Source organism: Kwoniella mangroviensis, assembly GCF_000507465.2.
Source record: "Kwoniella mangroviensis CBS 8507 chromosome 1 map unlocalized Ctg01, whole genome shotgun sequence".
NCBI classification, from domain to species: Eukaryota; Fungi; Basidiomycota; class Tremellomycetes; order Tremellales; family Cryptococcaceae; genus Kwoniella; species Kwoniella mangrovensis.
In genome coordinates this window covers 1,289,883-1,314,042 of record NW_027062533.1, presented here as the reverse complement: position 1 = coordinate 1,314,042, position 24,160 = coordinate 1,289,883, and the positions used below count along the sequence as shown (strand labels likewise).

General features: G+C 47.3%; 13 protein-coding genes across 13 annotated transcripts; 5 read left to right on the top strand and 8 right to left on the bottom strand.

The window, feature by feature from the left end:
* Positions 1-87: 87 nt before the first annotated feature.
* Positions 88-1,746, bottom strand: I203_100493 (uncharacterized protein; the record flags this gene model as incomplete). Its single annotated transcript, XM_019150320.2, has 10 exons — positions 88-363; positions 455-507; positions 565-626; positions 681-744; positions 811-1,031; positions 1,084-1,148; positions 1,213-1,327; positions 1,384-1,450; positions 1,519-1,592; positions 1,646-1,746. The coding sequence occupies 10 exons, from the start codon at positions 1,744-1,746 to the stop codon at positions 88-90; spliced, it is 1,098 nt and encodes a 365-aa protein (XP_019000286.2).
* A 198-nt stretch (positions 1,747-1,944) lies between these two features.
* I203_100492 (uncharacterized protein) lies at positions 1,945-2,454 on the top strand (the record flags this gene model as incomplete). Its single annotated transcript, XM_019150319.1, has 4 exons — positions 1,945-1,963; positions 2,020-2,204; positions 2,272-2,328; positions 2,386-2,454. 4 exons carry the CDS (start codon positions 1,945-1,947, stop codon positions 2,452-2,454), a joined length of 330 nt encoding a protein of 109 aa, XP_019000285.1.
* Positions 2,455-2,680: 226 nt separating this feature from the next.
* Positions 2,681-3,714, bottom strand: I203_100491 (uncharacterized protein; the record flags this gene model as incomplete). The annotated part of the gene is made up of 6 exons (XM_019150318.1): positions 2,681-2,885; positions 2,956-3,021; positions 3,081-3,219; positions 3,285-3,411; positions 3,472-3,564; positions 3,685-3,714. The coding sequence occupies 6 exons, from the start codon at positions 3,712-3,714 to the stop codon at positions 2,681-2,683; spliced, it is 660 nt and encodes a 219-aa protein (XP_019000284.1).
* Positions 3,715-4,110: 396 nt separating this feature from the next.
* I203_100490 (uncharacterized protein) lies at positions 4,111-7,355 on the bottom strand (the record flags this gene model as incomplete). The annotated part of the gene is made up of 12 exons (XM_065516663.1): positions 4,111-4,403; positions 4,453-4,969; positions 5,020-5,096; positions 5,143-5,311; positions 5,364-5,413; positions 5,535-5,946; positions 5,995-6,064; positions 6,114-6,733; positions 6,791-6,837; positions 6,902-6,983; positions 7,036-7,135; positions 7,192-7,355. The coding sequence occupies 12 exons, from the start codon at positions 7,353-7,355 to the stop codon at positions 4,111-4,113; spliced, it is 2,601 nt and encodes an 866-aa protein (XP_065373481.1).
* Positions 7,356-7,754: 399 nt separating this feature from the next.
* Positions 7,755-10,213, top strand: I203_100489 (uncharacterized protein; the record flags this gene model as incomplete). The annotated part of the gene is made up of 10 exons (XM_065516662.1): positions 7,755-7,785; positions 7,848-8,041; positions 8,106-8,339; positions 8,392-8,464; positions 8,520-8,646; positions 8,698-9,227; positions 9,282-9,701; positions 9,764-9,928; positions 9,979-10,025; positions 10,079-10,213. 10 exons carry the CDS (start codon positions 7,755-7,757, stop codon positions 10,211-10,213), a joined length of 1,956 nt encoding a protein of 651 aa, XP_065373480.1.
* Positions 10,214-10,299: 86 nt separating this feature from the next.
* Positions 10,300-11,425, bottom strand: I203_100488 (uncharacterized protein; the record flags this gene model as incomplete). The annotated part of the gene is made up of 2 exons (XM_019150315.1): positions 10,300-10,772; positions 10,867-11,425. The coding sequence occupies 2 exons, from the start codon at positions 11,423-11,425 to the stop codon at positions 10,300-10,302; spliced, it is 1,032 nt and encodes a 343-aa protein (XP_019000281.1).
* Positions 11,426-12,231: 806 nt separating this feature from the next.
* Positions 12,232-15,176, top strand: I203_100487 (uncharacterized protein; the record flags this gene model as incomplete). Its single annotated transcript, XM_019150314.1, has 4 exons — positions 12,232-12,396; positions 12,454-13,077; positions 13,130-14,014; positions 14,064-15,176. 4 exons carry the CDS (start codon positions 12,232-12,234, stop codon positions 15,174-15,176), a joined length of 2,787 nt encoding a protein of 928 aa, XP_019000280.1.
* Positions 15,177-15,460: 284 nt separating this feature from the next.
* On the top strand, positions 15,461-16,296 carry I203_100486 (uncharacterized protein; the record flags this gene model as incomplete). The annotated part of the gene is made up of 3 exons (XM_019150313.1): positions 15,461-15,799; positions 15,844-16,149; positions 16,207-16,296. The coding sequence occupies 3 exons, from the start codon at positions 15,461-15,463 to the stop codon at positions 16,294-16,296; spliced, it is 735 nt and encodes a 244-aa protein (XP_019000279.1).
* Positions 16,297-16,365: 69 nt separating this feature from the next.
* I203_100485 (chorismate mutase) lies at positions 16,366-17,567 on the bottom strand (the record flags this gene model as incomplete). Its single annotated transcript, XM_019150312.1, has 6 exons — positions 16,366-16,434; positions 16,501-16,790; positions 16,860-17,140; positions 17,206-17,227; positions 17,288-17,413; positions 17,474-17,567. 6 exons carry the CDS (start codon positions 17,565-17,567, stop codon positions 16,366-16,368), a joined length of 882 nt encoding a protein of 293 aa, XP_019000278.1.
* Positions 17,568-17,852: 285 nt separating this feature from the next.
* I203_100484 (uncharacterized protein) lies at positions 17,853-19,906 on the top strand (the record flags this gene model as incomplete). Its single annotated transcript, XM_065516661.1, has 6 exons — positions 17,853-17,862; positions 17,922-18,192; positions 18,238-18,402; positions 18,458-18,584; positions 18,633-19,226; positions 19,277-19,906. The coding sequence occupies 6 exons, from the start codon at positions 17,853-17,855 to the stop codon at positions 19,904-19,906; spliced, it is 1,797 nt and encodes a 598-aa protein (XP_065373479.1).
* An 82-nt stretch (positions 19,907-19,988) lies between these two features.
* I203_100483 (uncharacterized protein) lies at positions 19,989-21,724 on the bottom strand (the record flags this gene model as incomplete). Its single annotated transcript, XM_065516660.1, has 7 exons — positions 19,989-20,561; positions 20,610-20,695; positions 20,746-21,048; positions 21,100-21,185; positions 21,265-21,336; positions 21,431-21,519; positions 21,563-21,724. The coding sequence occupies 7 exons, from the start codon at positions 21,722-21,724 to the stop codon at positions 19,989-19,991; spliced, it is 1,371 nt and encodes a 456-aa protein (XP_065373478.1).
* Positions 21,725-22,771: 1,047 nt separating this feature from the next.
* On the bottom strand, positions 22,772-23,305 carry I203_100482 (uncharacterized protein; the record flags this gene model as incomplete). The annotated part of the gene is made up of 1 exon (XM_065516659.1): positions 22,772-23,305. One exon carries the CDS (start codon positions 23,303-23,305, stop codon positions 22,772-22,774), a length of 534 nt encoding a protein of 177 aa, XP_065373477.1.
* A 424-nt stretch (positions 23,306-23,729) lies between these two features.
* Positions 23,730-24,010, bottom strand: I203_100481 (uncharacterized protein; the record flags this gene model as incomplete). The annotated part of the gene is made up of 2 exons (XM_065516658.1): positions 23,730-23,757; positions 23,814-24,010. The coding sequence occupies 2 exons, from the start codon at positions 24,008-24,010 to the stop codon at positions 23,730-23,732; spliced, it is 225 nt and encodes a 74-aa protein (XP_065373476.1).
* Positions 24,011-24,160: the final 150 nt, after the last annotated feature.

Sequence of the window (24,160 nt, the reverse complement as noted above, 5' to 3'; positions counted from 1 at the left end):
CTGCTTCCAATAATTATATGAGATCATGTACAATACATGAGGCGAAGAAAGAAGGTATCTAGTATCTAATGATTCTATACTCTATATCTATAATTTAGCTACACGAGCAATCAAATCTATAGTCCCTTCCGCCCAACCCAAATTATCATGCCCTCCATTTTGACCTTCCCACCATATCACTTCTCCCTTTTCACCTCTATCGATCGATCGTACAGTACCCCATCCTTTATAGCTTGTCTCATGAACAAATCCCTCGGTCAAAGATGCAGAGTGAAGGAGAGATGAGAATAGTCGGGCGGAATGGGAGTATGGGATGGTGTTATCGTTGATTGCATGGAGGAGTAAGGTGGGAGAGGAGGTTTGCTGAGTAATTCACAGTCTGGTGAGCCTTAGGCGATCTAGATGAAAGTCGTTGTGATATTGTGTGGGTTCAAAGTACGGCTATGAGACTCACCTCTAAGGCCTTGACAGAGTTGAATGGATGTAGCAAGAATGTTTGGAAGAAACCTATGATGCAGCTTCGTCACTCAGGCTTTGACTTATTATGAAATAGATCAGACCCACGTTGAGCTGCAGGAAAGATAGCAAGTGGTCCAAGAAGAGGTATGACCTTTAACAAGCGATAACTAAGACCTCAAGTCAATGAGGTGCGTCTATTTCAGGGTGGAACGTCAATTTACCTGACGATGAGTTCGGTGACAGAAGAAAAAGGAGCTATAAGAACCAGAGCTCTTGGTTTTATACCTTTAATATCTCAACGAAGTCAGCTCCAAACACGGATATACAAGTCATCAAGACTAATGCACTCACCTTCCGACGCCAGTTGCCCCGCTAGACCCGATACAACCCCTGTACCCAAACTCTGTCCAGCGAGAATGATCATATCTTGGATTTCATCCTTTGTCAATCCAGCTTTCCCGAGGGAGTTCGCAACGTAATTATAAGCTGTTCTCGCATCGATGATCAATCCTTCTTCTGTGGGTCTACCAGTGGAATCGCCAAATCCTCTATAGTCTATCACCAGCACGTTACTAAGTCATCTTGGGATTAGCTATGGTCAAATTGAAAGAAGACATTACACACCAGTCGAGATTAGTCGAGAAAGCTGAATAGCTTCGGACACGATGTGAGACCGCCCTGGTACCTGCCTAAAATTCAGATAAATCAGAGGCAAAAAGCAGGTCACAAGGAGGTGCGTTGATGTAAACGCACATTGCCATGAAAGTATAGTATCGTTGGGCGTTGGACAAAAGCATGCTCGAACAGCTCATCCCCAGGTAGAGAATCTGGAGGGAATGAGTTCAAGGATTGATACACACTTCGCGGTCTGACAAACGTACTCAGCTGCGTCTCTATGTGAAACTATAATCGAGTGCAACTCACAAAACGTGCCATGCTCCGATTTCAACTCCGTCCGATGTGTTCAATCGTAAATTCCTAGTCTTGAATGCTGACGAAGAGTGCATACCTATCAGCCGAGATGATCCATGCGAGCTTCATTGATGATAGAGCACTCACGCCCTAGTCCATACTTTTCTGGGCTATCGAAATCAGGAAGCAAAGGTATCGGTACATGATGTAAGAAAAGGAACCTTTGAAGTGATCCTTAGCATGCGCGTTGACTGAAGATTGCACAAAGACCTACTCTCGTTGAATTGCTGGGATAGTCATCAACGCCAAGAGAGCAACATAAGCCAGCAGTACCACAGCGGGCACATAGTGTGCCCTCTTGAGTAGCTTGTTCATGATCGTACCCTAGGTAGTGGTAAGTAAAGGACAAACGAAAGATATTGACAATGAAATGACGTTGGGCTTGAACACCTCCACCCGCTCCTCGAGGACGATGCCCGTGTTTACTCCGATCGCACCGTATATATTGATCCGTAAGCATACAAGTAGACTTCCTACTACTGATATATATCTGATTTAGAGCAAAACATCAAGATGGTCGTCTATCATATCGGTGAGCATTGAATTTTGACTGTGATAGGAAGGGACTGACGGTCCACCAACGTTCAGTCGCTTTCAAGACCCGATCAGCTACGGGCCTTCAAGCTCTCCGTGAAGCTTTCCTTGCTCTTCCTCAATCATGTCTACATCCAGTCAGCGGTCAGCCATATATACAGATCGCCCGAGGTGGAAGACAAATGAGCACGGAAGGTAAAGATAGGGGTATGCAAGTTTGCTTCGTCATGGAGTTCGAGGTCAGTTGTAAAATCGCTTGAGACATTACGCATTGAGGATTGAGTACTGATATATGAATTTGGGTAGAACGAAGATGATTTAGCGTATTATCTCGACAAAGATCCGGTTCACGAGGAGTTCAAGGTGGGTTCTTGTTTTATGAATGATGCGATATCAACTGATCTCTCACAATCATGATAGAATAAAGCCGGCGGTGAATGGGAGACTCTTGATGTGGTAGCGATGGATTTCAATGAGGGTGTATTCTAGTCGAGTGATCTAGCAGGGCATTACTCCGTGGATGTATCGGAACATCCATGCATTAGACTGATATTTTGTACGTGTATGATACTTGTGAATTCTACAGAAATGACTATATACAACATGAAGTGAAATATTACCTTTGAACCCCCTTCTGTCATTAAATACTATCCCTTTTGTCTATTCCTTATACCTCATCTACTCGCAACTGGTATACTCCCGATTACTGCTGCATCTACGCTCTGGCCGGTTTCGCTTTGACTTTATGAGCTTGTCCAGTCTCAATATCCTCGTTCATTCCTGCGCCAGGTGAGAACAATGGTCTGAGTGCTTCGGGTGAAACACCGTGAGCGGCAGCTTCGCTAGCCTGGATCGCACTTGGGCCTTGACCTTGGGCTGCGAGAAGCTCTTGACCTCGGATCTTGAGGAATTCTTCGAGACTGTGTCAAAAGGGTAACGCGAAATTAGCATGATTCTAGAGCGATAGTGGATTTTTGAAGTGATACTCACAGATGAGCATTTCGAGAATTTGCTTTCCAAGCTGCTAGGAAGATATCACCTGCGATTGGAATAAATCTGAGAACATCTTCTGTCAGTCTACCAAGCGGAGAGAGATCTATCATGAGCTGACTCACCCTAATCCAGCGGAAATCGCATTATTCACCAACATCTTACTCAGGAGACTTTGAGGGATATCAAGTTTCTTAGATGGTCTGACGATGAGGAAGTAATTGAGTCCAGCATCCACCACATCACCTGCACCGGGTATGATACCTATACAGAATATCACATGTCAGCAAAGCTGTCGTGGAGTGATGAGATGAGATGAGTGAACTTACCAATGAAGAATGTCCATCCCACTCTAAATCCGCAAAGATTCATACCTTTATCCAAATAATGAGCTCTTCTACGGATCTTCTTTAACGCTTTCTTATCTCGTTTTGAGAGACCTTCGGGTAAAGGACGCTGTAGGATCTCCCAAGGATCAGACGGTACTTCTTTACAAGCCATCCTATGATTACTCACCACGACCTTTTTCGTCTTTCCCTTGGCATCTACGATAATCTCAATATGAGGATCAGGTGGGGCTTGTTGAGATACCCTATTCTTGAGGATTTTCTGCGCAGAAGTAAAGACATAAACGATCAGCCAGAGAAACATGGTAAAGCATTGAGAGATTGTTATTTCGACATAGTCGACGCCATGATAAGTGTAGGAAGAGAGTATAGGTCAACGCACAGTGACGGCTTTGGAGGCGATAGCGGACATCTTGGTGATTACAGCTTTGACACTTGGTTCAACGTGAAGGCTACGCGGTGGCGAATGGTCTATATATCAAGTTGGTGATCTGTGTTATATATCTTGGTTCACTTTCTCCGGATGGACGATAGCTCTTCTTCTATTGTCTTGTATCGTTTGTATTCAGAAGATCAAAACAATCATCATGGATAAATTCCCAAACCATATAAACCATACTGCTGTACGAGTACAACCCAGCGGCAATTGACAAAACAAAAAAAAACATATGACGTACATGTGTCTAACCACTGAAACAGTCAACCACGTGGCACACAACAAACACCTAGATCTATATTGGGGTTGCAACTTAAATCCCTTCCTTGGCATTCTGCTTCAACAGTTTATACATGCGAGGTATGTATAGGACTATGCTGACTCGATGATAGATCTCAGTATATTCTCCACTTCCTCCTGAGTATGACCCTCCGCCCACCACAACTCATTGTTCTCGGCACTGAGTTTAGTCTTATCGTCCATTTCTTTCATCTGCCTCGCTCGTTTCTTCGGAATGAAATCTTCGCCTTTCTTCCTTTTCGTCACATACTCGAGATACTCCAACGAGTGAGGCTGCTGAGTTGGAATAGGGATGGAACCAGGTGCCAAAGGAGGGCCAGAGTACCAGAGCACATGCCCACGAGCATCTCTCTCAAATAGTCGAGCTATATGACCTGTCAGCGTAGTTTTGATAAATGCTAATAGTCAGCTTACCAGTCTCAGGAGGAAGAATCTCTTTCACGGCTGCCTGATCCATGGCCTGTGATCCACCCATTACAGCTGCGACCGTGCGATTAGGGTATAGGTATGGCGGACCAGTAGAGGAGGATTGCGATGGTGGCATCGGTGGTCGATGTATAGGCTGGGCATGAGTCGTAGGAGTGGGTGTCGGAGCTGCTGGGGGTCTGGATGGGCCAGGTGAAGGAGTTGGAGCTTGAACAGGAGCTGGAGTAGGCGTGAAAGTGGGGAGAGGGGAATGTTGAGGCGGTATATTGATAGCAGGAGGAGGAGGTTGAACTTCCCTCTTGTTCCTTTCTCGTCTTCGAGGTTTGTCTCGCTCCCTGTCCTTCTCATCGTCATCATCCCCATCATCGTCACCTGCTAAGATCTTTTTGGGTTCGCCGAAGAATCCAGGTCCTTGTATACCTCGTAGGAAGGGTGATTTGACCATGGGTATTTCGATGTTTCGCTCGTACGAGATCACAGACATGAATTCGGATTGACGTAGTTCCTAGATGATCAAATTAGCCGTGCACACCGATTTGTTGGCGGTAAACTTACATCGGGTATACAGCTGTTCCAATTCTTGATCCTGACCATGTAGTGTTCTCTATCGTTGAATCTAGAATGGCAGACATCTACAAGGGCGTTAGGGAAGACTCTGCAATTCATGGTTCCACCTACAGCTTGGCCATCCTGGATAGTATTCTCCTGATCGAGGTCGACCTCGAATGTACTTGACGTAGAATTGAACAGAGATCTTTTCGAGGATATCTTCTACAGGATGATCACAGAAATGACCCGTCTTAAACACTTCCCGTTCGAAGAACATCTTGTCCGGTGTATGGACGGTCTGCAGGAAAGGTCAGCATAAAGCGGAACAGGCGACAGCGCCGGTGACTCACTTGTTCAGGTCGGAAATACCAGCAAACGGTGACATGATGAGTTCTGTATCCTTTCGTAGGGACGAATGTCTTGAAGATTTGTCCAATGATCGGTCTCGTTGCGTCATCGGGATTGATGAGATGTACATAATCACCTGACCGTCAGCACAATCATACTACAGTACGACTTACCCATACGATACGCCTGTCCTTTATGTCTGGCTTCAGGAGTGAAGTGTCTGTCTTTCGTACCGACTCTGAAAGTCGTGATTCCATAACCCACTTGATCTTCCGTCACTCCAGCTTTCAAATCTTGAGCGGTTTCATGCATCGATCGTGCATTGCCTGGTCCAGCAGGTAGAGATGCGAAAAGAGTGGCTGAAGGTGCTGGTATCCCCGATCCGGGCAATGGCATAGGGTACACAGCTGTAAGTGCATTGTATAACCGCTGGAGAACAAGGACTTTGCCGTATTCGACCGAACCATCATGATAGTATCGTCTGGCCTTTTCGAACAATTTCGTCATATCCATATCGAACGAACGAAGGGTATCATAACGGTTGGCTTTCGCCATGCCTTGAATGGCAGCGAATGATACCGGAGTCTGAGAAAATGTCAGTCAAAGGGTTGAGAATAATGAGTGAACACTTACGTCAAAAGATAGGAAAGGAATATCAGCGATAGCAGGAAGGTAATCGAGCACTTCGCCAAGTCGTTGACCACTGTGTAGGAAGTCAGCGAATGATCTCATCACTTTCTTTGTGAACCCACTTCTGATCTCTGTACCCGATGATAGCTTCTATGACAGCACGTATACGATGAGGCCACATTGCAGAATCACCCGTACTTCTATCGTAATCCGGAGCACCTTCCCCAAACCACCCATAACCTTGTATCCCTCCAATGGCAGTATCACCTGGTAGGACAGCCTGAGGACCTGGCCATCTTGGAAGACGAGCATCAAGAGCAGCTACAACATGTCTATCCTTTTCGGCTTGAGACTGACGACCGGTTTCTGAAGGTGTGGGTGATGCAGGTGCGGGTGGAGGCTGAGAGAGGTTCCGGGGAAGGGGTGTTCGAATTGGCGTATTCGCTTGGATTGTAGGGGGTGGTACCGGAGCTGGAGCTGGAGCTGGAGCTGGAGCTGGAGTGGGCGAAGGTGCAGCAGTCTTGACTTCTGGGATTGGTGGGAGATCAGGAGCGGGGGTGACTGGTTTAGGCTCAGTCATTTGGGTAGACTTGGTTTCTGGTAGTGGTGTAGCTGATTTGGAGGGTATAGAAGAACCACCTCTTTTCTTTCGACCTGGTTTCACCGGACTACTGTGATATGGATCTGGATTGGTGAATATTCCTGCTTCGGCTCGAGCCTTCCATTCGTTATGTATCTGGTCCTGTTATTTTATTCACGTCAGCTGGTTGAGTGAGATTTTTGCAGCAGGATAACTCACCTCTAGTTGTTTAGCATCGGCGTATAACAAGGATTCCTCCTCATTATCTAGGGATAAATGATGAAGTCAGCTCAAATAGCACACGCCAAGATAGATCATAAAGTGACCGACAGTGTTTGGCGTTCAGGAAGACCAAGTGTAGCTGTTTGAAGAAAGCCTCTGGGTTTGCGTAGGTTTGCATTCCAAGGTGGGTCTATCATTGTCATAAGTACAGGGCATAGAGGGTATAGGGATATGAGACTCACTGATATATTATCTAAACATTCTGGTTCTGGGATAGCTTGATAGTAATCTTCGTATTCTTCTTTGTCGGGTAAATCGCGAAAGATATCACTCATCCTCCGGCTACGTCGTTACAAGTCAGTCACTGACATGCATGTGAATCACTTCACGCGACTGACCTTCCATCCTTGGCTTTGTAAACGTTCTCCAACATCTCCTTGCACGCTTGCCACTGTGCTTCATTCATCCCCTTGCCATCTATCAATCCTGGGTATTGAGCTGGAATGGGCAACGCGTTTGCAGTCGCCCGTTGACGCGACCCACTTGCTTTCCTTGGAGGCATCGTGGGCGTCTCTGTGATGGATCAGGGAGAGAGAAAATTAAAGGCTGGGGTGGTATATCAGTTGTCCTATGTATAGAAGATGGAATTACATGCATACAAGAGGAATGTAAAATGACTGTTATGCTCGTTCATGTTTTCGTCTCAACTCTCCAACAAAACAAAACAGTTAATGTTGACGGCGAGTCACGTGTTGGCCTGGATTAGAAATATTCCTAATCTACCCCGTTGATCATTACAACTGAACTTGTAGTGGACTACAATTTACGGTATGTCACCTTCCCATTCCCGACATCGAATCTCGAACATGCCATGCCATCTTGACTTTTGTTGAGGTGATAACCCATCTTGTTACTCTCATCAAATCAACAGATCCTTTCCCGCTCGAAAACCATTCTCCCAATGTTGGACCACGTCTCAATCTCCCATCAGAGTCAGTCCACCCGTTTCAACCACTTCCAGCTCATTACCCAATACTAATCTTAAGTCCTACAGACGGCCTCATCCTTTGGTCTCGTTCATTCACTCCAACCTTCGAAGCTCTAGCAAAGACAGCAGCATCCCCAGTCAATGCATTGATCAAGGAGGCATTCATCGACAGGAAGGCCAGGAATGAGGACGAAGCGTTTGAGAAAGATGGATATAGTGTCAGGTGGACAATGGAGAATGGCCTGGGATTGGTCTTTGTGGTACGTCTATGTCTATCATCAGCGGAGGCTTGTTGATTGCTTATTTTAACGAGATTTTTTTTAGGTCGTCTTCCCCGCCCTTCTACCTCTAACATATATACCGGAACTCCTTCAACGAACCAAACAACTTTTCATTGCGCTGTTCCAACCTTATCTTCAGTCCCTTATCGACTCGCTCACAGCGGGAACTCTTGCGTTGTCGTCTGCATCTACGACTGCACTGAGAGTGCTGGAACAGAAGATCGACGAGGAACGATGGGCTGCTATATTCGATAGATGTTTGAAGAGTCTGGAAGGTGTGAGTGGTCTTGTCCCGCCAAGCTGGAACATGATTGACTGGATGAGTATAGTCTCGAAAACCGACTCGAACTCCTGTCAACCTTCATAGACAGGCTCAGCTGAATGCCGCTTCGGATGCATCAAGTGGGTCAAGTAGCTGAAAACCTTAGCCAGATATGCTGCTGACGTCTTCCTATAGCTCCAGCATTGTCTGACAACGAAAATACCCCAGTCACAGCCGAAGAAATCGCCAAGAATGTGCAAGCTCTGAAAAGTAAGATGAAGGGCGGTAGAGCTAAAGGAAGCAGGGGTGGTAGAGGTGAAGGGTGAGTAATCTATTGCAGGACATCGTCAAAAGGTACTGATCAAAACTTTAGCCCCTCGCCATCACCTTCGCCATCCCGTAAAACTCCCAATAACAATAACGCTACGGCCAAATTGATGCGGAAATGGGGAGATTCAAAAGTCAGTGCAGATGATATGGCTGCTTTGGATTTCTCCGCTCCGGCCGATACCAATGCCCAGGTCGATACCGAAGGCTTGGTGTCTAATGATGCCTTGGGCACGAGGAACTCTTCAGGTGCTTATGAGGTTGCGGATTGGGATCATAAACGGGGCAACGAAAGTGGCTTACCAAGCGAGGAGGATATCTTGTCCAGACGGACAGGTCAACTTGCTATTACGCCCAAGACCGATACCGAGGAGGACAGTACAGAGAGTATTACATGGAGTAATATGTTTTCAAGATTGACTGGAAAGAAGACATTGACTCAGGAGGATTTGAAACCTGTTTTGGTTGAAATGGAGAGACATCTGATGAGTAAGAATGTAGCAAAGGATATATCTGAGAAGATGTGTGAGAGTGTTGGTGCGGCATTGGTTGGAAAGAAGCTTGGGGGGTTGAATAGTGAGTCATGGTCATTTCACTGCTGGCGAATTCCTCTGACAATTGTTCCTCTAGGTGTCAAATCCGAAGTGCAGAATGCTCTTTCAGTATCATTAACACGAGTTCTCACACCTAAAACATCTACCGATATTTTGTTGGAGATCCAGCGAAAGCGTCAAGCTTCATCACTCGCTTCTCCCGACGCGCCACCAGATCCTTACGCTCTCACATTCGTCGGTGTGAACGGTGTTGGTAAATCAACCAATCTTTCCAAAGTTTGTTTCTGGTTATTGCAAAACGGCCTTAGAGTTTTGATCGCCGCGTGTGATACATTCAGAAGTGGTGCTGTAGAACAACTACGTGTCCATGTTAGGAATCTGGGTGCTTTAGGTCAAGAAATGGGTATAGATGAAGGAGGATCGAAGAAGATTGAGTTGTTCGAAAGAGGTTATGGGAAAGATGCGGCTGGTATTGCAAAGGATGCTTTATCGTATGGTAGGTGATTCAATTTCACATTTTCAAAATCAACTCCAGTCGCTCATCAATATCTTGATTAGCCAAAGAAAACCGATTTGACGTCGTTCTCATCGACACTGCCGGTCGAATGCAGGATAATGAACCGTTGATGAGAGCCCTTGCGAAACTTGTTGCGGTGAATAACCCTGACAAGATCATCTTTGTAGGAGAAGCATTGGTCGGGAATGAGGCGGTCGACCAGTTAAGTAAATTTGATCGTTCACTCAAGGACTTCTCCAGTGCTGGAGGTGTGCAGAAGAAGAGGGGATCGATGGGATCATCCTGACTAAGTTTGATACTATAGTGAGTAATCTGAATCTTTCGAATGATACAGGTGCTAATGGTCAATACCACAGGATGATAAAGTCGGAGCGGCCCTATCAATGACATATGTCACTGGTCAACCCATCCTTTTCGTTGGCTGTGGACAGACGTACACGGATTTGAGACAATTAAAAGTAAATCATATCGTACAAGCATTGTTGTCATAATTTACGTACACTACATAAACCCAAAAGATGTATTCATATCAACTAAGTAACGCTCGCTATATAAATACTTAGAAGGGGTGAACAAGCTACAGCGCATTACTATTTCCTCGCATATCCATATCCAACATGAGAGCTTCGATCAATTCCTGCATTATCATCACCTCTTCCAAATCCCCTTCACCAGCTCTGACAACTTCACTCCAGGCTTCTTTGACTCCCTGACTCTTCAACTCTCTCACTTCTCTGACCTTCTCATCCCTCTCGTATTGGATGTTCTCCAAATCTGAGACACAAGTATTATTGTACAGCGGAAGCGCACTTTTCGAATTGAAACGACTGGTCGCAAAGCCAAAATCTAACGGTTCGATCAAAGAATTATCATTCGAATCGTCTTCAGCGGTAAAGCTCAATTCAACATCTTTCAGCTGATCATCCGGATTGTGCGAAGTCCAGGGGATGGAGGTGATCCGAGGAAGAGCTGGAGTTTGAAGAATCGCTTGAGGAGGACGGGAAAGTGGAGTGGTGGGTATTCGAGTAGGTCGAGAGGGACTGCCGAGACCTGAGAAGAGATTGCAATACAATTCAACAAAAGGGAGAGAAATCGATTTACTGAGTATACTTGTAGTATATTGAATGCGATCTACCAAACTTACCTAGAAATCCTTTCTTTGGAATAATCCCTTTGACAATATTGGTTCTGGTTGTAGAGCCATTTGAGGTTGAAATCTTGATCTCTGTGAACGGATCAGGAGATTTGAAGCAATTGTCTTTACCATTCTTCACGCATACCGAGGACGTCGAGATCGGTTTGACACTTGAGGAGCTAGCGACAGACGACGTTCTGTATGTAGCAGTAGCAGATGGAATGGTCCTCTTGGGTCCCAAAGGATTAGGATGACCAGGAGGTTGTTTCGTACTTGCTCTTACAGGTGCTGAGAAAGTGGGTTTGGCCAGACCCAATGTCGATCTACTAGGTAATAATCGTTTGGCAGGTGAGTTACTAGATTGATCTTGAGTATCTGTCGGTGTGATCTTCTTGTTTGAACGTAGTGGTATAGATGGTTTACGAGCGACGGTCGACTGCCTGACTATATGAGCTGGACCGGGGAGTCTTGATAATGTAGAAGTCGAAGTTGAAGTTGAAGGAGCAGGGACAGGTCTGATAGCTGGATTGGAAGCTGCTCGAGGTAATCTGGATCGATTTGAGTCCATGATGATGAGGTTAAGAGAGCAGAGGGAGTTGATCAAAGACTGAGAGTAAGTATTTTACAAATCAAAAGAAAGAAAGAGAGAAAGAGAAGATCGAATGCGTGATCCAGTACGGGTGTACAAGGTGAGCTAAAGCTGGGGTGACTTGATTGTTAGCTGAAAGCTGAAAACGTAGAACATCATCCAACGTCAGATGACACAGTGTGACAGTGTGACAGTGTGACAGTGTGACTCGACTGTGAAATGAGCACGAGTCCCATGCATGTCAGTGAGATGAGCGCTGCATCGTATTCGATCGATCAGTCGAGCATGTTATGTGGATGAGATATGAGGTGTATCTGGGTGTTCTTCAGAGTCACAGTGTACTCGGGTCCCGCATCTCACTTTTCGTCTGCTTTCTCACCATTCTCATGACTCTGTATCGTTGTACACATCATACATCATACATATACCATACATACCTCCCAAGCATACGTATATCATCCTCGGTCTCTCCATCACACACTCACTCTCGTCCATGTCATCCACACAACTGGCCGATTCCAGAACTTATCAGTAGCACAGCTTTGATCTGTCCAAAACGTTTACGAGCTTCTCTATCCCTTGTTCCCACGAGTTACATACCCATAACCCCCATATCTGACTTATCTCCACCTGTCCACCTGGTTGATCCGATGTCGCTCTGTCTCGCAACTTTTCCAGAGTACATATAGACCATCACCAACCCCACGACTTCACGAAGCACCCCTAGACCTTCCCACCTCTAACGTCCACTTTACGACCCCTACAACGAAAACGTACACGACACGATGGGACCCTCGTCGTTCCCATCTCATCTCCTATCCCACCTCTCATACGCTCAAACAGGTACCGACTCGGCCACCGATGCCTTAGAAGAATGGATATTGCATCGTAGGTCAAAAGGAGATACTCTTTTCGACGTATCGGTGGGACTGGCAGAGTTAGAAGATAAGGTGAGTTCATGATACCTGCTACCCGAACGTATTTAAAGCTAACTGACAATCTCGTAGACACCACCACACCTGACAGCTGCGTTCGACCGAGCCAGATATGTCACAAATGTTCCTCAACCGACCGATCTTACTCCTCCAATGGGTCCATTCCCACTGTCTAGATCGGCCTCTCCATCCACCATCTTGCATCACCTTTTATCCCAACCTCCCCCTTCAATCGAACATTCACGAGAAGTTATCCTCGAATATGTCTTAGCTCGTGAGATGAAGCTGAGGGATAAGAAACCTGGCAAAGGCGGAAAGGGTACATTAGGTAGAGACGGATTTGAGGAGATTGGGAAACGTTTAGGCGAGATTGAGGCTGGTCTACGAGGAGAGTCTACCAATGGGATGAGCCCCAAACAGAACATCGCAAATATATCATCGTCTTCCAGAGATGCTTACCCTACACCTACGACCGAAAATGACCTGACGCTGGATGAAAACCAGCAAATTGGTTTGACTCTGGTCCTCTCGCTACGAATGTCATTGTCCTATTTTACCCTGCAAGAACTTGCCAACCAACTTCTTCTTCTTGCGCTAGCAGATGCTGAGAGGACCCTGGTCCAACATATCAGACGTAGAATTGCCGGAGAAGGAAGATGGGGCGTCGGAAAAGAGCTGGAATATGTGGAAGCATTGGTGAGTCATCTCTCTTCTTGACTCATATAGAGCTAACCACTTCAACCTACAGACTCTTCCTCGAAGGCCCGCTTTGAGACCAGCGTTCCGATCTGCCAAAGCTCGAACTCAGCTACCGGTCAAACCACTCTATCCCATTCAGCTCCCTGCACCTTCCAAGTCGTCCTGCATCAAGTTAATACAAAACCTCGTCAAAGAATTGGAAGCTGGAGGTCCTCTTGCAGGCGCTGGATACGTCTCTTCCCATGTGCCATCGAGTCTCACCAGTCCAGGACCAGCTACCTATTCACCTTCCGCCGAGAGATCACATTTACTGTCGAAGAAGGGCACTGCTAGTCCAACAACAAACTCGGTGTTCTTGGGAGGCAGTCCCCAAACACCTAATTCTTCCCTTCCGCCCCCTCTGCACTCACCCGGAAATAGAGCAACTCAGGCAGATACCAACATCCTTGCAAATTATACAATGGAGTTAATCTCGGAATTCATCACGAGGGAGAAGAGGGAGCATATACTCAAGAGCAAATGGGCGAAATCGGGAAGAGAGCAATTAGGAAAGGAAGTAGGAGAGATTGAATCGGCTTTGTGTATGGCTTCCAAAAGCAATCCTTCCACTCTAGCATCCACCCTCATCCCCATCTTCCTTCTTCTCCGACGTACTTTCGCTCTACCTCGATCGCCCCTTCCACCGACTATCACCGAACCATACCTCGACATCCTGCCAGCCCCTCCTGACCCAGATGATGTGCCTTTCCGAGAACCAACTGTCCAGACGACCACCGCTTCGTTGTATGTCAATCCTCGTTTAGACGATTCCGCAGCAGCGGTGGTCCTAGAAGAGCTTGTGGAGTTTGAAAAGGAGAATGCACAAAGTGCTGGAGGATCGCGTGAGGAAACGGTTGGATGGCTTATAGATCTGATAGATAGCGTGCAGAAGAGAGTGAGTCCTTCATTGTTCGTTTATCCGCTATTACTGATGGACCTTCCAGTTCCCTGATGGATCTTATGAGGGTGTCTTTGCTACGATGAAGGATCAAATTGCAAGGCCAACGGAAACATCTCCCCCAGCAAATCATGCCATCTCATTCGCCAAACAACCTTCCATACATCGTCGAGCGAAATCATCAGCTGTCACCCCATCTTCCGACTTTGGCAGTCCGACAACGCTCACTACACCTCAAAGCATCGCTTCACGTCAGCAGCACTCGCGATCGCTAAGTATGCCCAATCGTCAAAGTACTTACGACGAGGAAACAGACAGTAGTAGCGAATCCGACTCAGACATGTCACCTGCTCAGGTTCAGATACAACAACGACCTGCAGTGCTCACTTCGGTCAAGCAACTACCACCGTTACAGATGCTCAGTCCGATTGAGATGGATGACAAAAGGTCCAGTGCAGGTGGATCAGGAGGCGGTTGGTGGGATATAGTTTCAGCAATGGACAATGATAACCCTGCTCCCTGGCAAGAGAATCATCCAATTCCTCAAAGACAGAGAACATCGAGCGGTGCAGCAAGTCTCGACTTGCCGTTACCTCCTGGGGCGGAACCTGCCCAAATACTCGATTTCAGCGCACCAATGCTTACTGGAATGGACAACCTCGATTTAAGTCCTAGTCCCAATCCCAAACCTATCCCACAGCGCTCTCCACCCACTACGTCTCCCGGTCAACGATCTAAGACCATGGATCAGATGTCAAGAAATGATTTAGCTTATTCTCCATTGAGGAAGAACGGACCCAACAGCGCTGCAGGTTATTTCCCTACTGAAAGACTCCTACCCCCTCCACTTCGTTATGATACTCCATCGGCCGTATCTAACCGTTCGGTCAGTGCGTCTTCCACTCCTGTTCAGAGTAACCCCTCCGTCTCTCCTGCAACTACAACTGCTCCCTCTCGATCGAAACTTGGAGTGATAGGCAGGTCCATGTCGCTCATGCATAAGAAAGAGAAGGAAAAAGATAAGGACAAAGATAAAGATAAGGAGAATGAGAAAGAGAAATCTGGAGGAGGTAAAAAATCAAAAGTTCAAAATGATCCTGGTAAATGGGATAGAAGTATGGTCGCGAGCATCATGGGTGCGCCAGCGGATAGGAGATAGGAGATAGGATGTTTGGTGTTTGGTGTTTGATCTTTGGTGTTTAGTTTGACGTTGTAAATGATTTAATGCATGTAATTTATCATCAGATTTTAATCTCTTGGTAGATGCATGTGCCGTCGGAAGGGAAGCCGATGATGATGACGTTTGACGCCGAGATGCACCTGGATCACCGAGTGTGTTTTATATGCGGGATTAACCATACGAGTATATAATCATCGTTGATCTCCAATCTCTCTCCTCAGATCCATTACAACTCCTTTCTCAGACCGCCATCACTCCCAGCCATGTCCTCCATCAGCCCGCCTTATCCATACCCCGTCACAAATCCCGACCTTATCAAGGCTCATTCCCTTATCAAGCATTTCGAAGGTGGTTATTTCGCCCAAACGGTCGGTCTAGATTCAGTCTTACCTACATCACCAACACCAACATCCACCCATGTTCCCAAGTCAGCTGCACTAAGAGGTCGAGAGCAGACTGCTTCTGGATCTGCAACGGAAGTGCTCACACCAGCACCTACGGCCGAGATACAAGGCTCGGAGAGACGAACGGATGCGACCCAAATATATTATCTTCTCACACCGGAGTCATACAGGGGAAGGATGCACATGAACTTGCATTCTGTGAGTCTACCTAAATCGAGGATTTCACTGATTTCTCGATATAGACCTTTCATCTCCATCATTCTGGTCGAGCTTTATACACCCTTATCAAACCTCCATCTTCTCCCTCTGAAACACCTACGATCCATCGAGTCATCCTTGGTCCAGACGTGACACAGGGTGAAGTCACACAGCTCTTCGTCCCCGGAGGATGGTGGAAGGCGAGCGAAATCCCAGATGAAGATCTGCTCTTGCTCGATGCACCTGATGCGAAAGAAGCAAAGTTGAATGAGAGGATTGGTTGTCTGATCAGCGAGGTGGTCGTTCCCGGGTGGAATCCTGACCAACATCAATTCATTGACGAAGATAAGGTAAGTCTATTCATGCCAGCTTTTGATCATGCTGATTTGGTGAAATCTCGTCCACAGCTCAAAACGATGTGGGGAGGGAAAGCTGGATGGGATCAATATGTCAAATACATCAAAGCACCTGAAGGATTAGAGTATCCCGATAAGTAGATCCGATATGACCCATGCATATCTAAGTATCTATATATAGTATAGTGTCATGTACAACATACATCCCATCTACCGTTTCATCCATTCATCGATTTGGGATTGTGGTACATCGTCCAATCGATGTAAGAGATAATCAACCTGTGTTAGAAGTCGCATCAGCATCTGCATAGCATTTACACTATCACTTGAATACCTATGACTCACCTCTACATCCTTAGTCAGAGGGATAACCCAATCCTTGTACATACTGACAATCGTAGCGAGATCAATCTTCCCCCTAGCAGCCATCTCCTCATCCGGTACCTCTATCACTTTTCCATCCGCATCCATCTCACAGCCGTACACCCTAGCTTTATTCGCAAGCCGTATCAACAACTTTGCCTCCACTGCGGGCTTCGTGATCAGACCGGCTAAAGCTTCTGGATTGGGATTGAGAATGTGAGGTATGAAATCGTGAGGAGCTTCGAGAAACTTGCTCTCCGAGACAAACATACCTATACCAATATGACATGATGTGAGCGAACCACAAATTTTCGGCAATGAATAATGATTCACCAACTCACCAAAGTGGATCCTCCGACTTAGCGCTTGAAGCACTTCGACATCCCTCGTAGCGGCACTACCATAATTCCCATCATCTTCTAACACTTCTTTGCCTTGTGCTAGTCGAGTACTGGAAGTTAGACCTGGCACGATATGCTGGATGTAGAATTCGAGGATCCGCGAATTGACATTAACGGATGGGTGCTTTGCAGCTGGTTGGTGAAGAAGCGAAGGTAGGGATTGGGGTTTGATTATGGGCTGAGGGAGTTTGTCAAGTGGTGTGAAAGCATGTTCGTCGGGGCTGTCCATTCACAAATCCACAATCAGCATAGATAAACACCTCAATTTGATTACAACCGTTCTCACCTTGTGTACCGCCTGGCCTTTGCTGTAGAATCGGTCAGCTTGAGCCTGAGCTGGTACCTGGCGGACGATGAAAATCACTAACCATGAAAAGACTCAATTTCGAAGAGGAACCATTCGAGCCAACTTCCATCAAAGTTCAGCTCATCTTTGAAAGCACCAGGTTGATAGATTCTCTTGTTGTAAGCGAATTGAGCTCTTTCAATGAGCACTATACGGGTTGGTAGGGAGTCAGTTACCTAACGTACAGGGCGAGATGATAGCGACTTACAGAATATAATGGTGTCCTCGAGTCGAATGAGCTGATTCCGTATATGATCGAGGGACAGGAGCTCTGATACCTCTGCACCCGAGGTGAAATTCATGCTGGGTTGGATCTGTGGTAGGACGAGGATGAGGATGAGGATGTTGATAAGAACAAGGAATAATAGATGGATGCATATGGGGTATACCATATATGGAGGTACCTATTGCTAAGTGGGTGACTCAATCAAACGAACAACATAAATAAGTTACACCATATCCCATCAATACTCACACTGATATCCACCGTATTATTCTCTTCAACATCCATCTCATTCCTCACTCTGCCCTTTCACACCTTATCTCACATAGAGTATCCTGCAACCCCGCTAGCGTCGTCAGCTACCATGGCTCCTCGTGAGTACCATTCCATCCCTCAGCGCTATAGCTAATATAACTGCAATTCCCCACCACAGATCCATCAGTCTCCCCGTCGTTCAGTTCCATCCCTCCCAAACCACCAGCACCAGATCCCAACATCAATCCATTCTCACCCCTATCCCCGGATCTCCCAGAGAACACCATAAACCCATCAAATAGAGAAGATCAAGTGACCAGGCTTCTCGGTATAGAACTCTCATCGCCCCACAAAGACCTCATCATCTACACCCGTCGAGACCTGCTGCGTATAGGCAAATCATCTCGTCAGCATGGCCCACCTCCAGGAATGAACAGCCTTGATACATGGTTTGGGTGAGTTCGATCAATAGCCAACGAAGCTGACCCTATCAGCGCCGCTCCCAAGGCGAATGTACAACATGTAGACGATCCGGCAATAGCATCTATAGGACCTCCATCCAGTACAAGCAGACGAGGAGGATTCGGGGAAGGTTTTGGATATGGAGGAGGAATAGGTGGTGGGAGGGGTCTGGGCGTCAGAGGAGGAAGGAATATAGGGTGAGTCTGATTCGAAGATTCAGAGGAATGACCTGTACTGATACTAACCATGTAGACTCCGTCGACAACCCGAAACGTCGCTCGATGCGAATGGTCTTCCCATCGATAACAGGTCTTATGGAGGTCAGATGGGTAGATTCTCTGTCAGAAACCCTGGAACCATGCGGCTTGGAGGTGATGAGGTAAGTTCTGATTTTGAAAAAGTATGATAGTCATTGACCATATGACAGATCAAGAGGGATAAGCGGAGAGAAGACGAATGGCGAAGGTCTGATCGAGATAATGGTCGTGGTGGTCAACGAGATTTACGAGATAGAGATACTAGAAGACCGAACAATTACACTCGAGAAGAAGATACATCCGAACCAGCATGGATGGACGATGCTGCTCCTGTCGATCCAGCGACAGTGGATAATACAGACCCTCTTGTTCAATTCATCCCTGGCGAAGATATGATTGCCGCACATAAGCGTGCTATGAAGGCTAGAGACGTAGGGGGAGATTGGAGGGGAGATGGCCATCTTCCAGCATTTTTCGGCGGCGATCCAGCAATCGCTTCATCTTCAGCTCCAGCTCCACCGCCTGGTCTGATCAAACCCAAATCTTTTAATGCAGCCGATTATCTCAAACAAGCTGAAGATCTTTCGGATGAAGAGATAGTACCACAACCTGTTCAACCTGCACCACCTGCGTCCGCCTTCTCCAGTCGATTCCAGAAATTCTTCAGTCCAGCTCAAGAGGCAGCACCGGTGGTGGAAGCGAGGCCGTTGGACGAGGTCAAAGATGACCGTACTGCGAAGCTGATGGGTCTGCTAAGCTCAAAAGTATGTTTGATTTCCAATCAAAGGGATTATCTCGCTAACGTGCCACGTAGACGAGTCCTCCCCCTGAACAAGTGTATACCCCATCTCCAAGTGAACAACTCCGTCATCTCTCCTCCCCACCTCCCTCATCTGACGGTCAACCTTCTCAATTTTCACCAAATTACTACGGTCCCTCCGGTGGACCACTCCCTCAACCTTCTCACGCAAATGCTCTTCTACAACAATTATACGGAAACGCGCAGGAACGTCAGCCACCTCCTCCTGATCCTCTTCAGCTCTTGAATCAAGCCCAGCGCCAAGGCAGTAGTCACCCACGAGCACCTCATATGTCACTGCCTCCTCAATTCGCTCGTCCACCTCCCAACATGAACATGTTCCCTCAGCAGGAAGAAAATGATATGAATCAGGGATATCCTCCTCACTTCGGTCGACAGCCTAATGTGTCTCATGGTCCTCTACCTCCAGGTTTCATGCCACCTCCTCCGCCCCAGTTCTTCCAACAGGGAGCACCACCACGACCACATGGATATGCTATGCCCAACTTTCCTCCTCAGCACCCACCTCAACATTTACAACATCCTCAACAACCAGTACCTCCTCGACCTTACCCACATCAACCACTTGAATCTGCACAGCAGGATATGCTAGCCACACTTTTTGCCGGTCTGGGACCGAGATGAAGAAGATCCTCATTGTATATATATATATATGTTTATATATTACACATTTCGTTGAGCACATGTACATACATACTATGATGCATCATCCCTGACCCATGTATCTAGATTTACTCCAATTCTGCCAAAGATCTGCCCACAGTTCTCTCTCACCGTCACCTCCTGGACCCTCACCTAGACCGAACGGTGTACCCAGTCCTTCACCTTCTCTACCTCGTGCGTGAGCTCGTCCACCAGTCGTAGCAAGATTGCACAAGGCATAAAGCCCAGGTTCCAAATCACGGCGTACCGAAGGGGTATATCCGACATGCAGGTCGGCAGCTGCGCGAACATAGGCGACGAGGATTGCGGGGATATGTTTAGCCAGAGGACTGGTTTCGTGAGTCTTCAGTCGCATTTGTGTCAATGCAACGAGAAGTCTAGAAAGACGCTGAGGTTCATCACCGGCAGGAGAGGGAAGCTTGCGAGACCTCTGGAGCGTCTTGAACATGATGGACAGTATATCCACAACTTCCGGAAGGTTGGCAAGGATCAGGTCTGGTCGCCGACGACTGAGTGAGATGAGAACATCGATATTTGAGTTTAGGCTTTGATGGTCAAGTGACCGAGTGATGATGGGGAAAAGTCGAACAACATCATTGTGTTGTAGTGCAAAGGCCTGGAGTGAGAGTGATAGTGAGCATGATTCGAATAAGGATGGACTTACTTTGTCCTCAATGATCCTTTCGAAAAATTTGATAATCGGGTCATCTGCACTCGAGGAAAGAGACGCATCGATGGCATCGCGTAGAGCTGCAGGGTCTGGCATGGGTTAGTGAGGTTCAGAAGCGAGCTTCACTCACCAGAACATCGCATGCATAATGCCGCGAGTATTCGAAGGCAAGCCGAGGATCGGTCGAAGTTCACACCACAGGAAATGGCTTCGGTGATCCTGCCCTCAAAAATGGACTGTAATGCTGTATCGAGGTTAGCGGAGTGGTCAGGAAGTGCTCTATAAACAATCATTGCTGCCGCGATGATATGCCGCATGTCGGTCGTTTCGGAGGCAAAGGTTTCCAACACACAGCGAGCAAGACGAGGTTCGGGATGGCTCAAAAAGGCACTACACAGTCGAGGTCCGAGGCGAGCCGTTTGATGTGATTCCACTTCATCCACTGGTCAGCGGGAACATCACAGGCATGGCTTACCTTCAGTACCCAGCCACCGGCCGGCTGCACACAGGACGTTTCTGGTGTCAATCGCATCAAGATCGTCGACAGCAGGAGCAGGCAGAGTTTTGACACTGATGTAAAGGTCGAGCAATTTCGGGAGGACGCTGGAGAAACTGACTGGTAAGCTCGGCTATGTGCCCAAACACTCACTCCTGCACCTCTTTACGCATGATCACAGAGAAGAACTTCGCCACAGGACTCGGTTTGCCCAGCGCGACTAAGCTGGAAATAATCGTCGACAGAGCCGCTTCATTTTGATCCGGCGATTGGATCATGAGACTAGAAGGTTAGCTCCATCACGACATCCGGAACTCACTTGATCAATTTAGCGAACAAAGAGATAGCTGCTTCATTCCCATCCGCAGCCACCTCGACAACTTGACGAAGGACCTTGTTGTTTCGGAGCTGACGAGCAATCAGTAAAGCTTGCAACAATGGGCAGACTCACTATCAATCCTACAGAGTCTCCTTCGGTCACTATGCGACTGAGCCATGGAGCTGCAGGAGCAACTTCTTCAGTAGACTCGATAGCATGAGCTTTAGTCTTGCGATTGAGGTAGGTTGGAGGACAATTGGTGAGTATGTAATAGTCCAGGGATGAGGTCGTCATGTAGATTTGTAAAGCGTCTGGACGTAAGCAAATATTTGTAGGGGTTCGAAACTCACCTCTGACATTTGGCAGTTCCCAAAAGACTCCAGAAGTGAAAAGTAACGAGTCTTTAGTTACTCGCTGGGCGATAAGCGTGGCCAGTCTATTCAGCTGGTTCGGACTTGCAGAACAACTTGAACAGTCAGCGATGTTCGCAATAGATCAAACTCACTCAAGAAGGACGATGCCTTGATCGATGACTATTTGCCAAACCGCAGAGGAAGCTTCTGGCAATATATCGAGGAGTGCATCAATCGTCTCCGAGGGGATTGATTGATCGAATACAGCGCGGTGGAGGATGAACCGGATCTGAAAGTCAGCTGCAGTGCTGTAAAGTAGGAACTCACACTTTCAATAGACAGCTCTGGAATGGCTGAACGATGTAGACCCGGCACAGTGATAGCAGAAATGGCCGATGTGAGGCTTTCCACATTGCGTGCGACTCTCACACGCCCGGATTCGGTGACCGCAGCGCTGAAGGAAGGATCAGTGTCATTGCGTATAGGCCAATCTTCGATGAGCGCTGAAAGTTCTTTGACAGACTGAAGAGAAGATCCAATGTTGGGACTAGTTCCTGAAGAAATAAGACAATAGGAAATAAGACGAGTGTGGATGCCGATGAGAGCTGCGCTTCGAAAAGAAGGCGACGAAGACCTCTTCCTCTTCTTTCCGACTGGCTGCGTTCGCAGGAGAGGAGTAATACGGTCAATTAAAGATCGCAAAATTTGATCCCAGATGTTGCTTCGTCCTTGTCCACCAAGAGTCGAGCGTAATGATTGATCGATTTCCTGACGAATACTTTCCCTTGTGAGAGGTCCATCAAGCGTCAAGTCATACAGCGAGATGATGATCTCCTCAGGCAAATCAGAAGTGAAAAGTCCGTCAAGCGCGTCGAGGATCAATTCAAAAAAAGTCGGAAGTGAATGAGTGAGGTGAAAGAATCGCAATAAAGACGAAATCAAAGATTTGGCGATCGTATGATGAGCAACGGGGGACTTGAGACATCAGTTAAAATTCTCCACCAGGTTCACTCACAGCTAGGCACCAGCGGACTACATCCGGACCCAGCTTGGCCTGATCGTGATCGAGACGCTCGAGGCTGACCAAAGTGCCAAGCAGAGTCCCAACAGTAGAAGGATCACCAGAGTTCAGCGCTTGCTTTGTTGCCTGCGCCTCAATATCCAGTAATCGACTCCAAGAAGGTTCTCTCTCCATATATCCACCCCACAGTTCGATGGTCTTCCAAAGCGCAAATCGGGTCTGCCAAGCGGTAATGTCACCACCATTTAATCTGTCCAAGGTACGTTCCAGGGCGAGTCGGACTGCCTCACGTTCCTTGCCGGCGACAAAGACATCGTGTGCGACTTTACTACTAGATGCTTGGGTGAAGATGGAGTATCGGTTTTGGTGGTATTTCTGGACGAGAGCGTCAAAAAGAACAGGGATAGCTAAGTGCGAGCCAGGAGAGGGCACTTGAGACAGCAAAGGCTGCAGAGGATCACCAGATTGAAGTACAGATTCCTGGAAGAGGACAGCTGACATGGTAGGGGCGAGAATGTCGAGTAGGGAAGGATGTCTGAGGATGGTGTTGCAGAACGAGGGAAAGGAAGCAACCACGGCAGCTGCGAGCTGCGATAATAAGCGATGTTCTCGTATCGACTCACTCACCTTCTTCCCATTGAGTGATGAAGACAGCGACTCCTCGACTCGGGACGACACAAGCTTGGTTAAAGAGAGCACATGTGTTGTGAGTGATAGGAGCGAGAGAGGCTGCAGTATACCAGTCCAAACATCGGTCCAAGCTTCGGCCTTGTGTGATGTTTGCTGAGGGGGGAAGAGAAGATTGAGAGATCGGACTGCTAGATCAAGCACGCTGTCTAGGTCTTGGGCCTGAGGAAGAGATTTGAGTAACGAGGGGATGATTGTAAGAGGCGCTTGAGCAGGGGAATCGCAACGAGGGGAAACCTCAAGCAGCAATCGATAATACTTTGCATCTGCAAGGGGTGACGATCTGACCATGTCAGTGACTTTTCAAACAAGATAGACTCACCCTTTATGATTCCTGGTCCATGTCTCGATCACCCAATCTCTAAGCACATCAGCCTTGCGCGGAACATGGAACGAGTCTTGCTGCCATGCCTCAAGAGCGATGTCGATTTTGAGAGGGAAACCTGACTGCGGAGGATCCGAGGCCGCCTTCAGATTCTTGATCAGCCCGGAGGCGGAGGTGAGGTAGGCCGGTAGCATGGGCGGCTGGGTTTACGCGATAGCTCTGAATGTACCAGAATGAGAGTCGAAAAAGTCGAGAAAGAGATGAGAGATCACTGAAAATAAATGTTGACACGGTACCACGTGGCTACGGACATCACGTGACATAGCATATTCTTGCATACATAT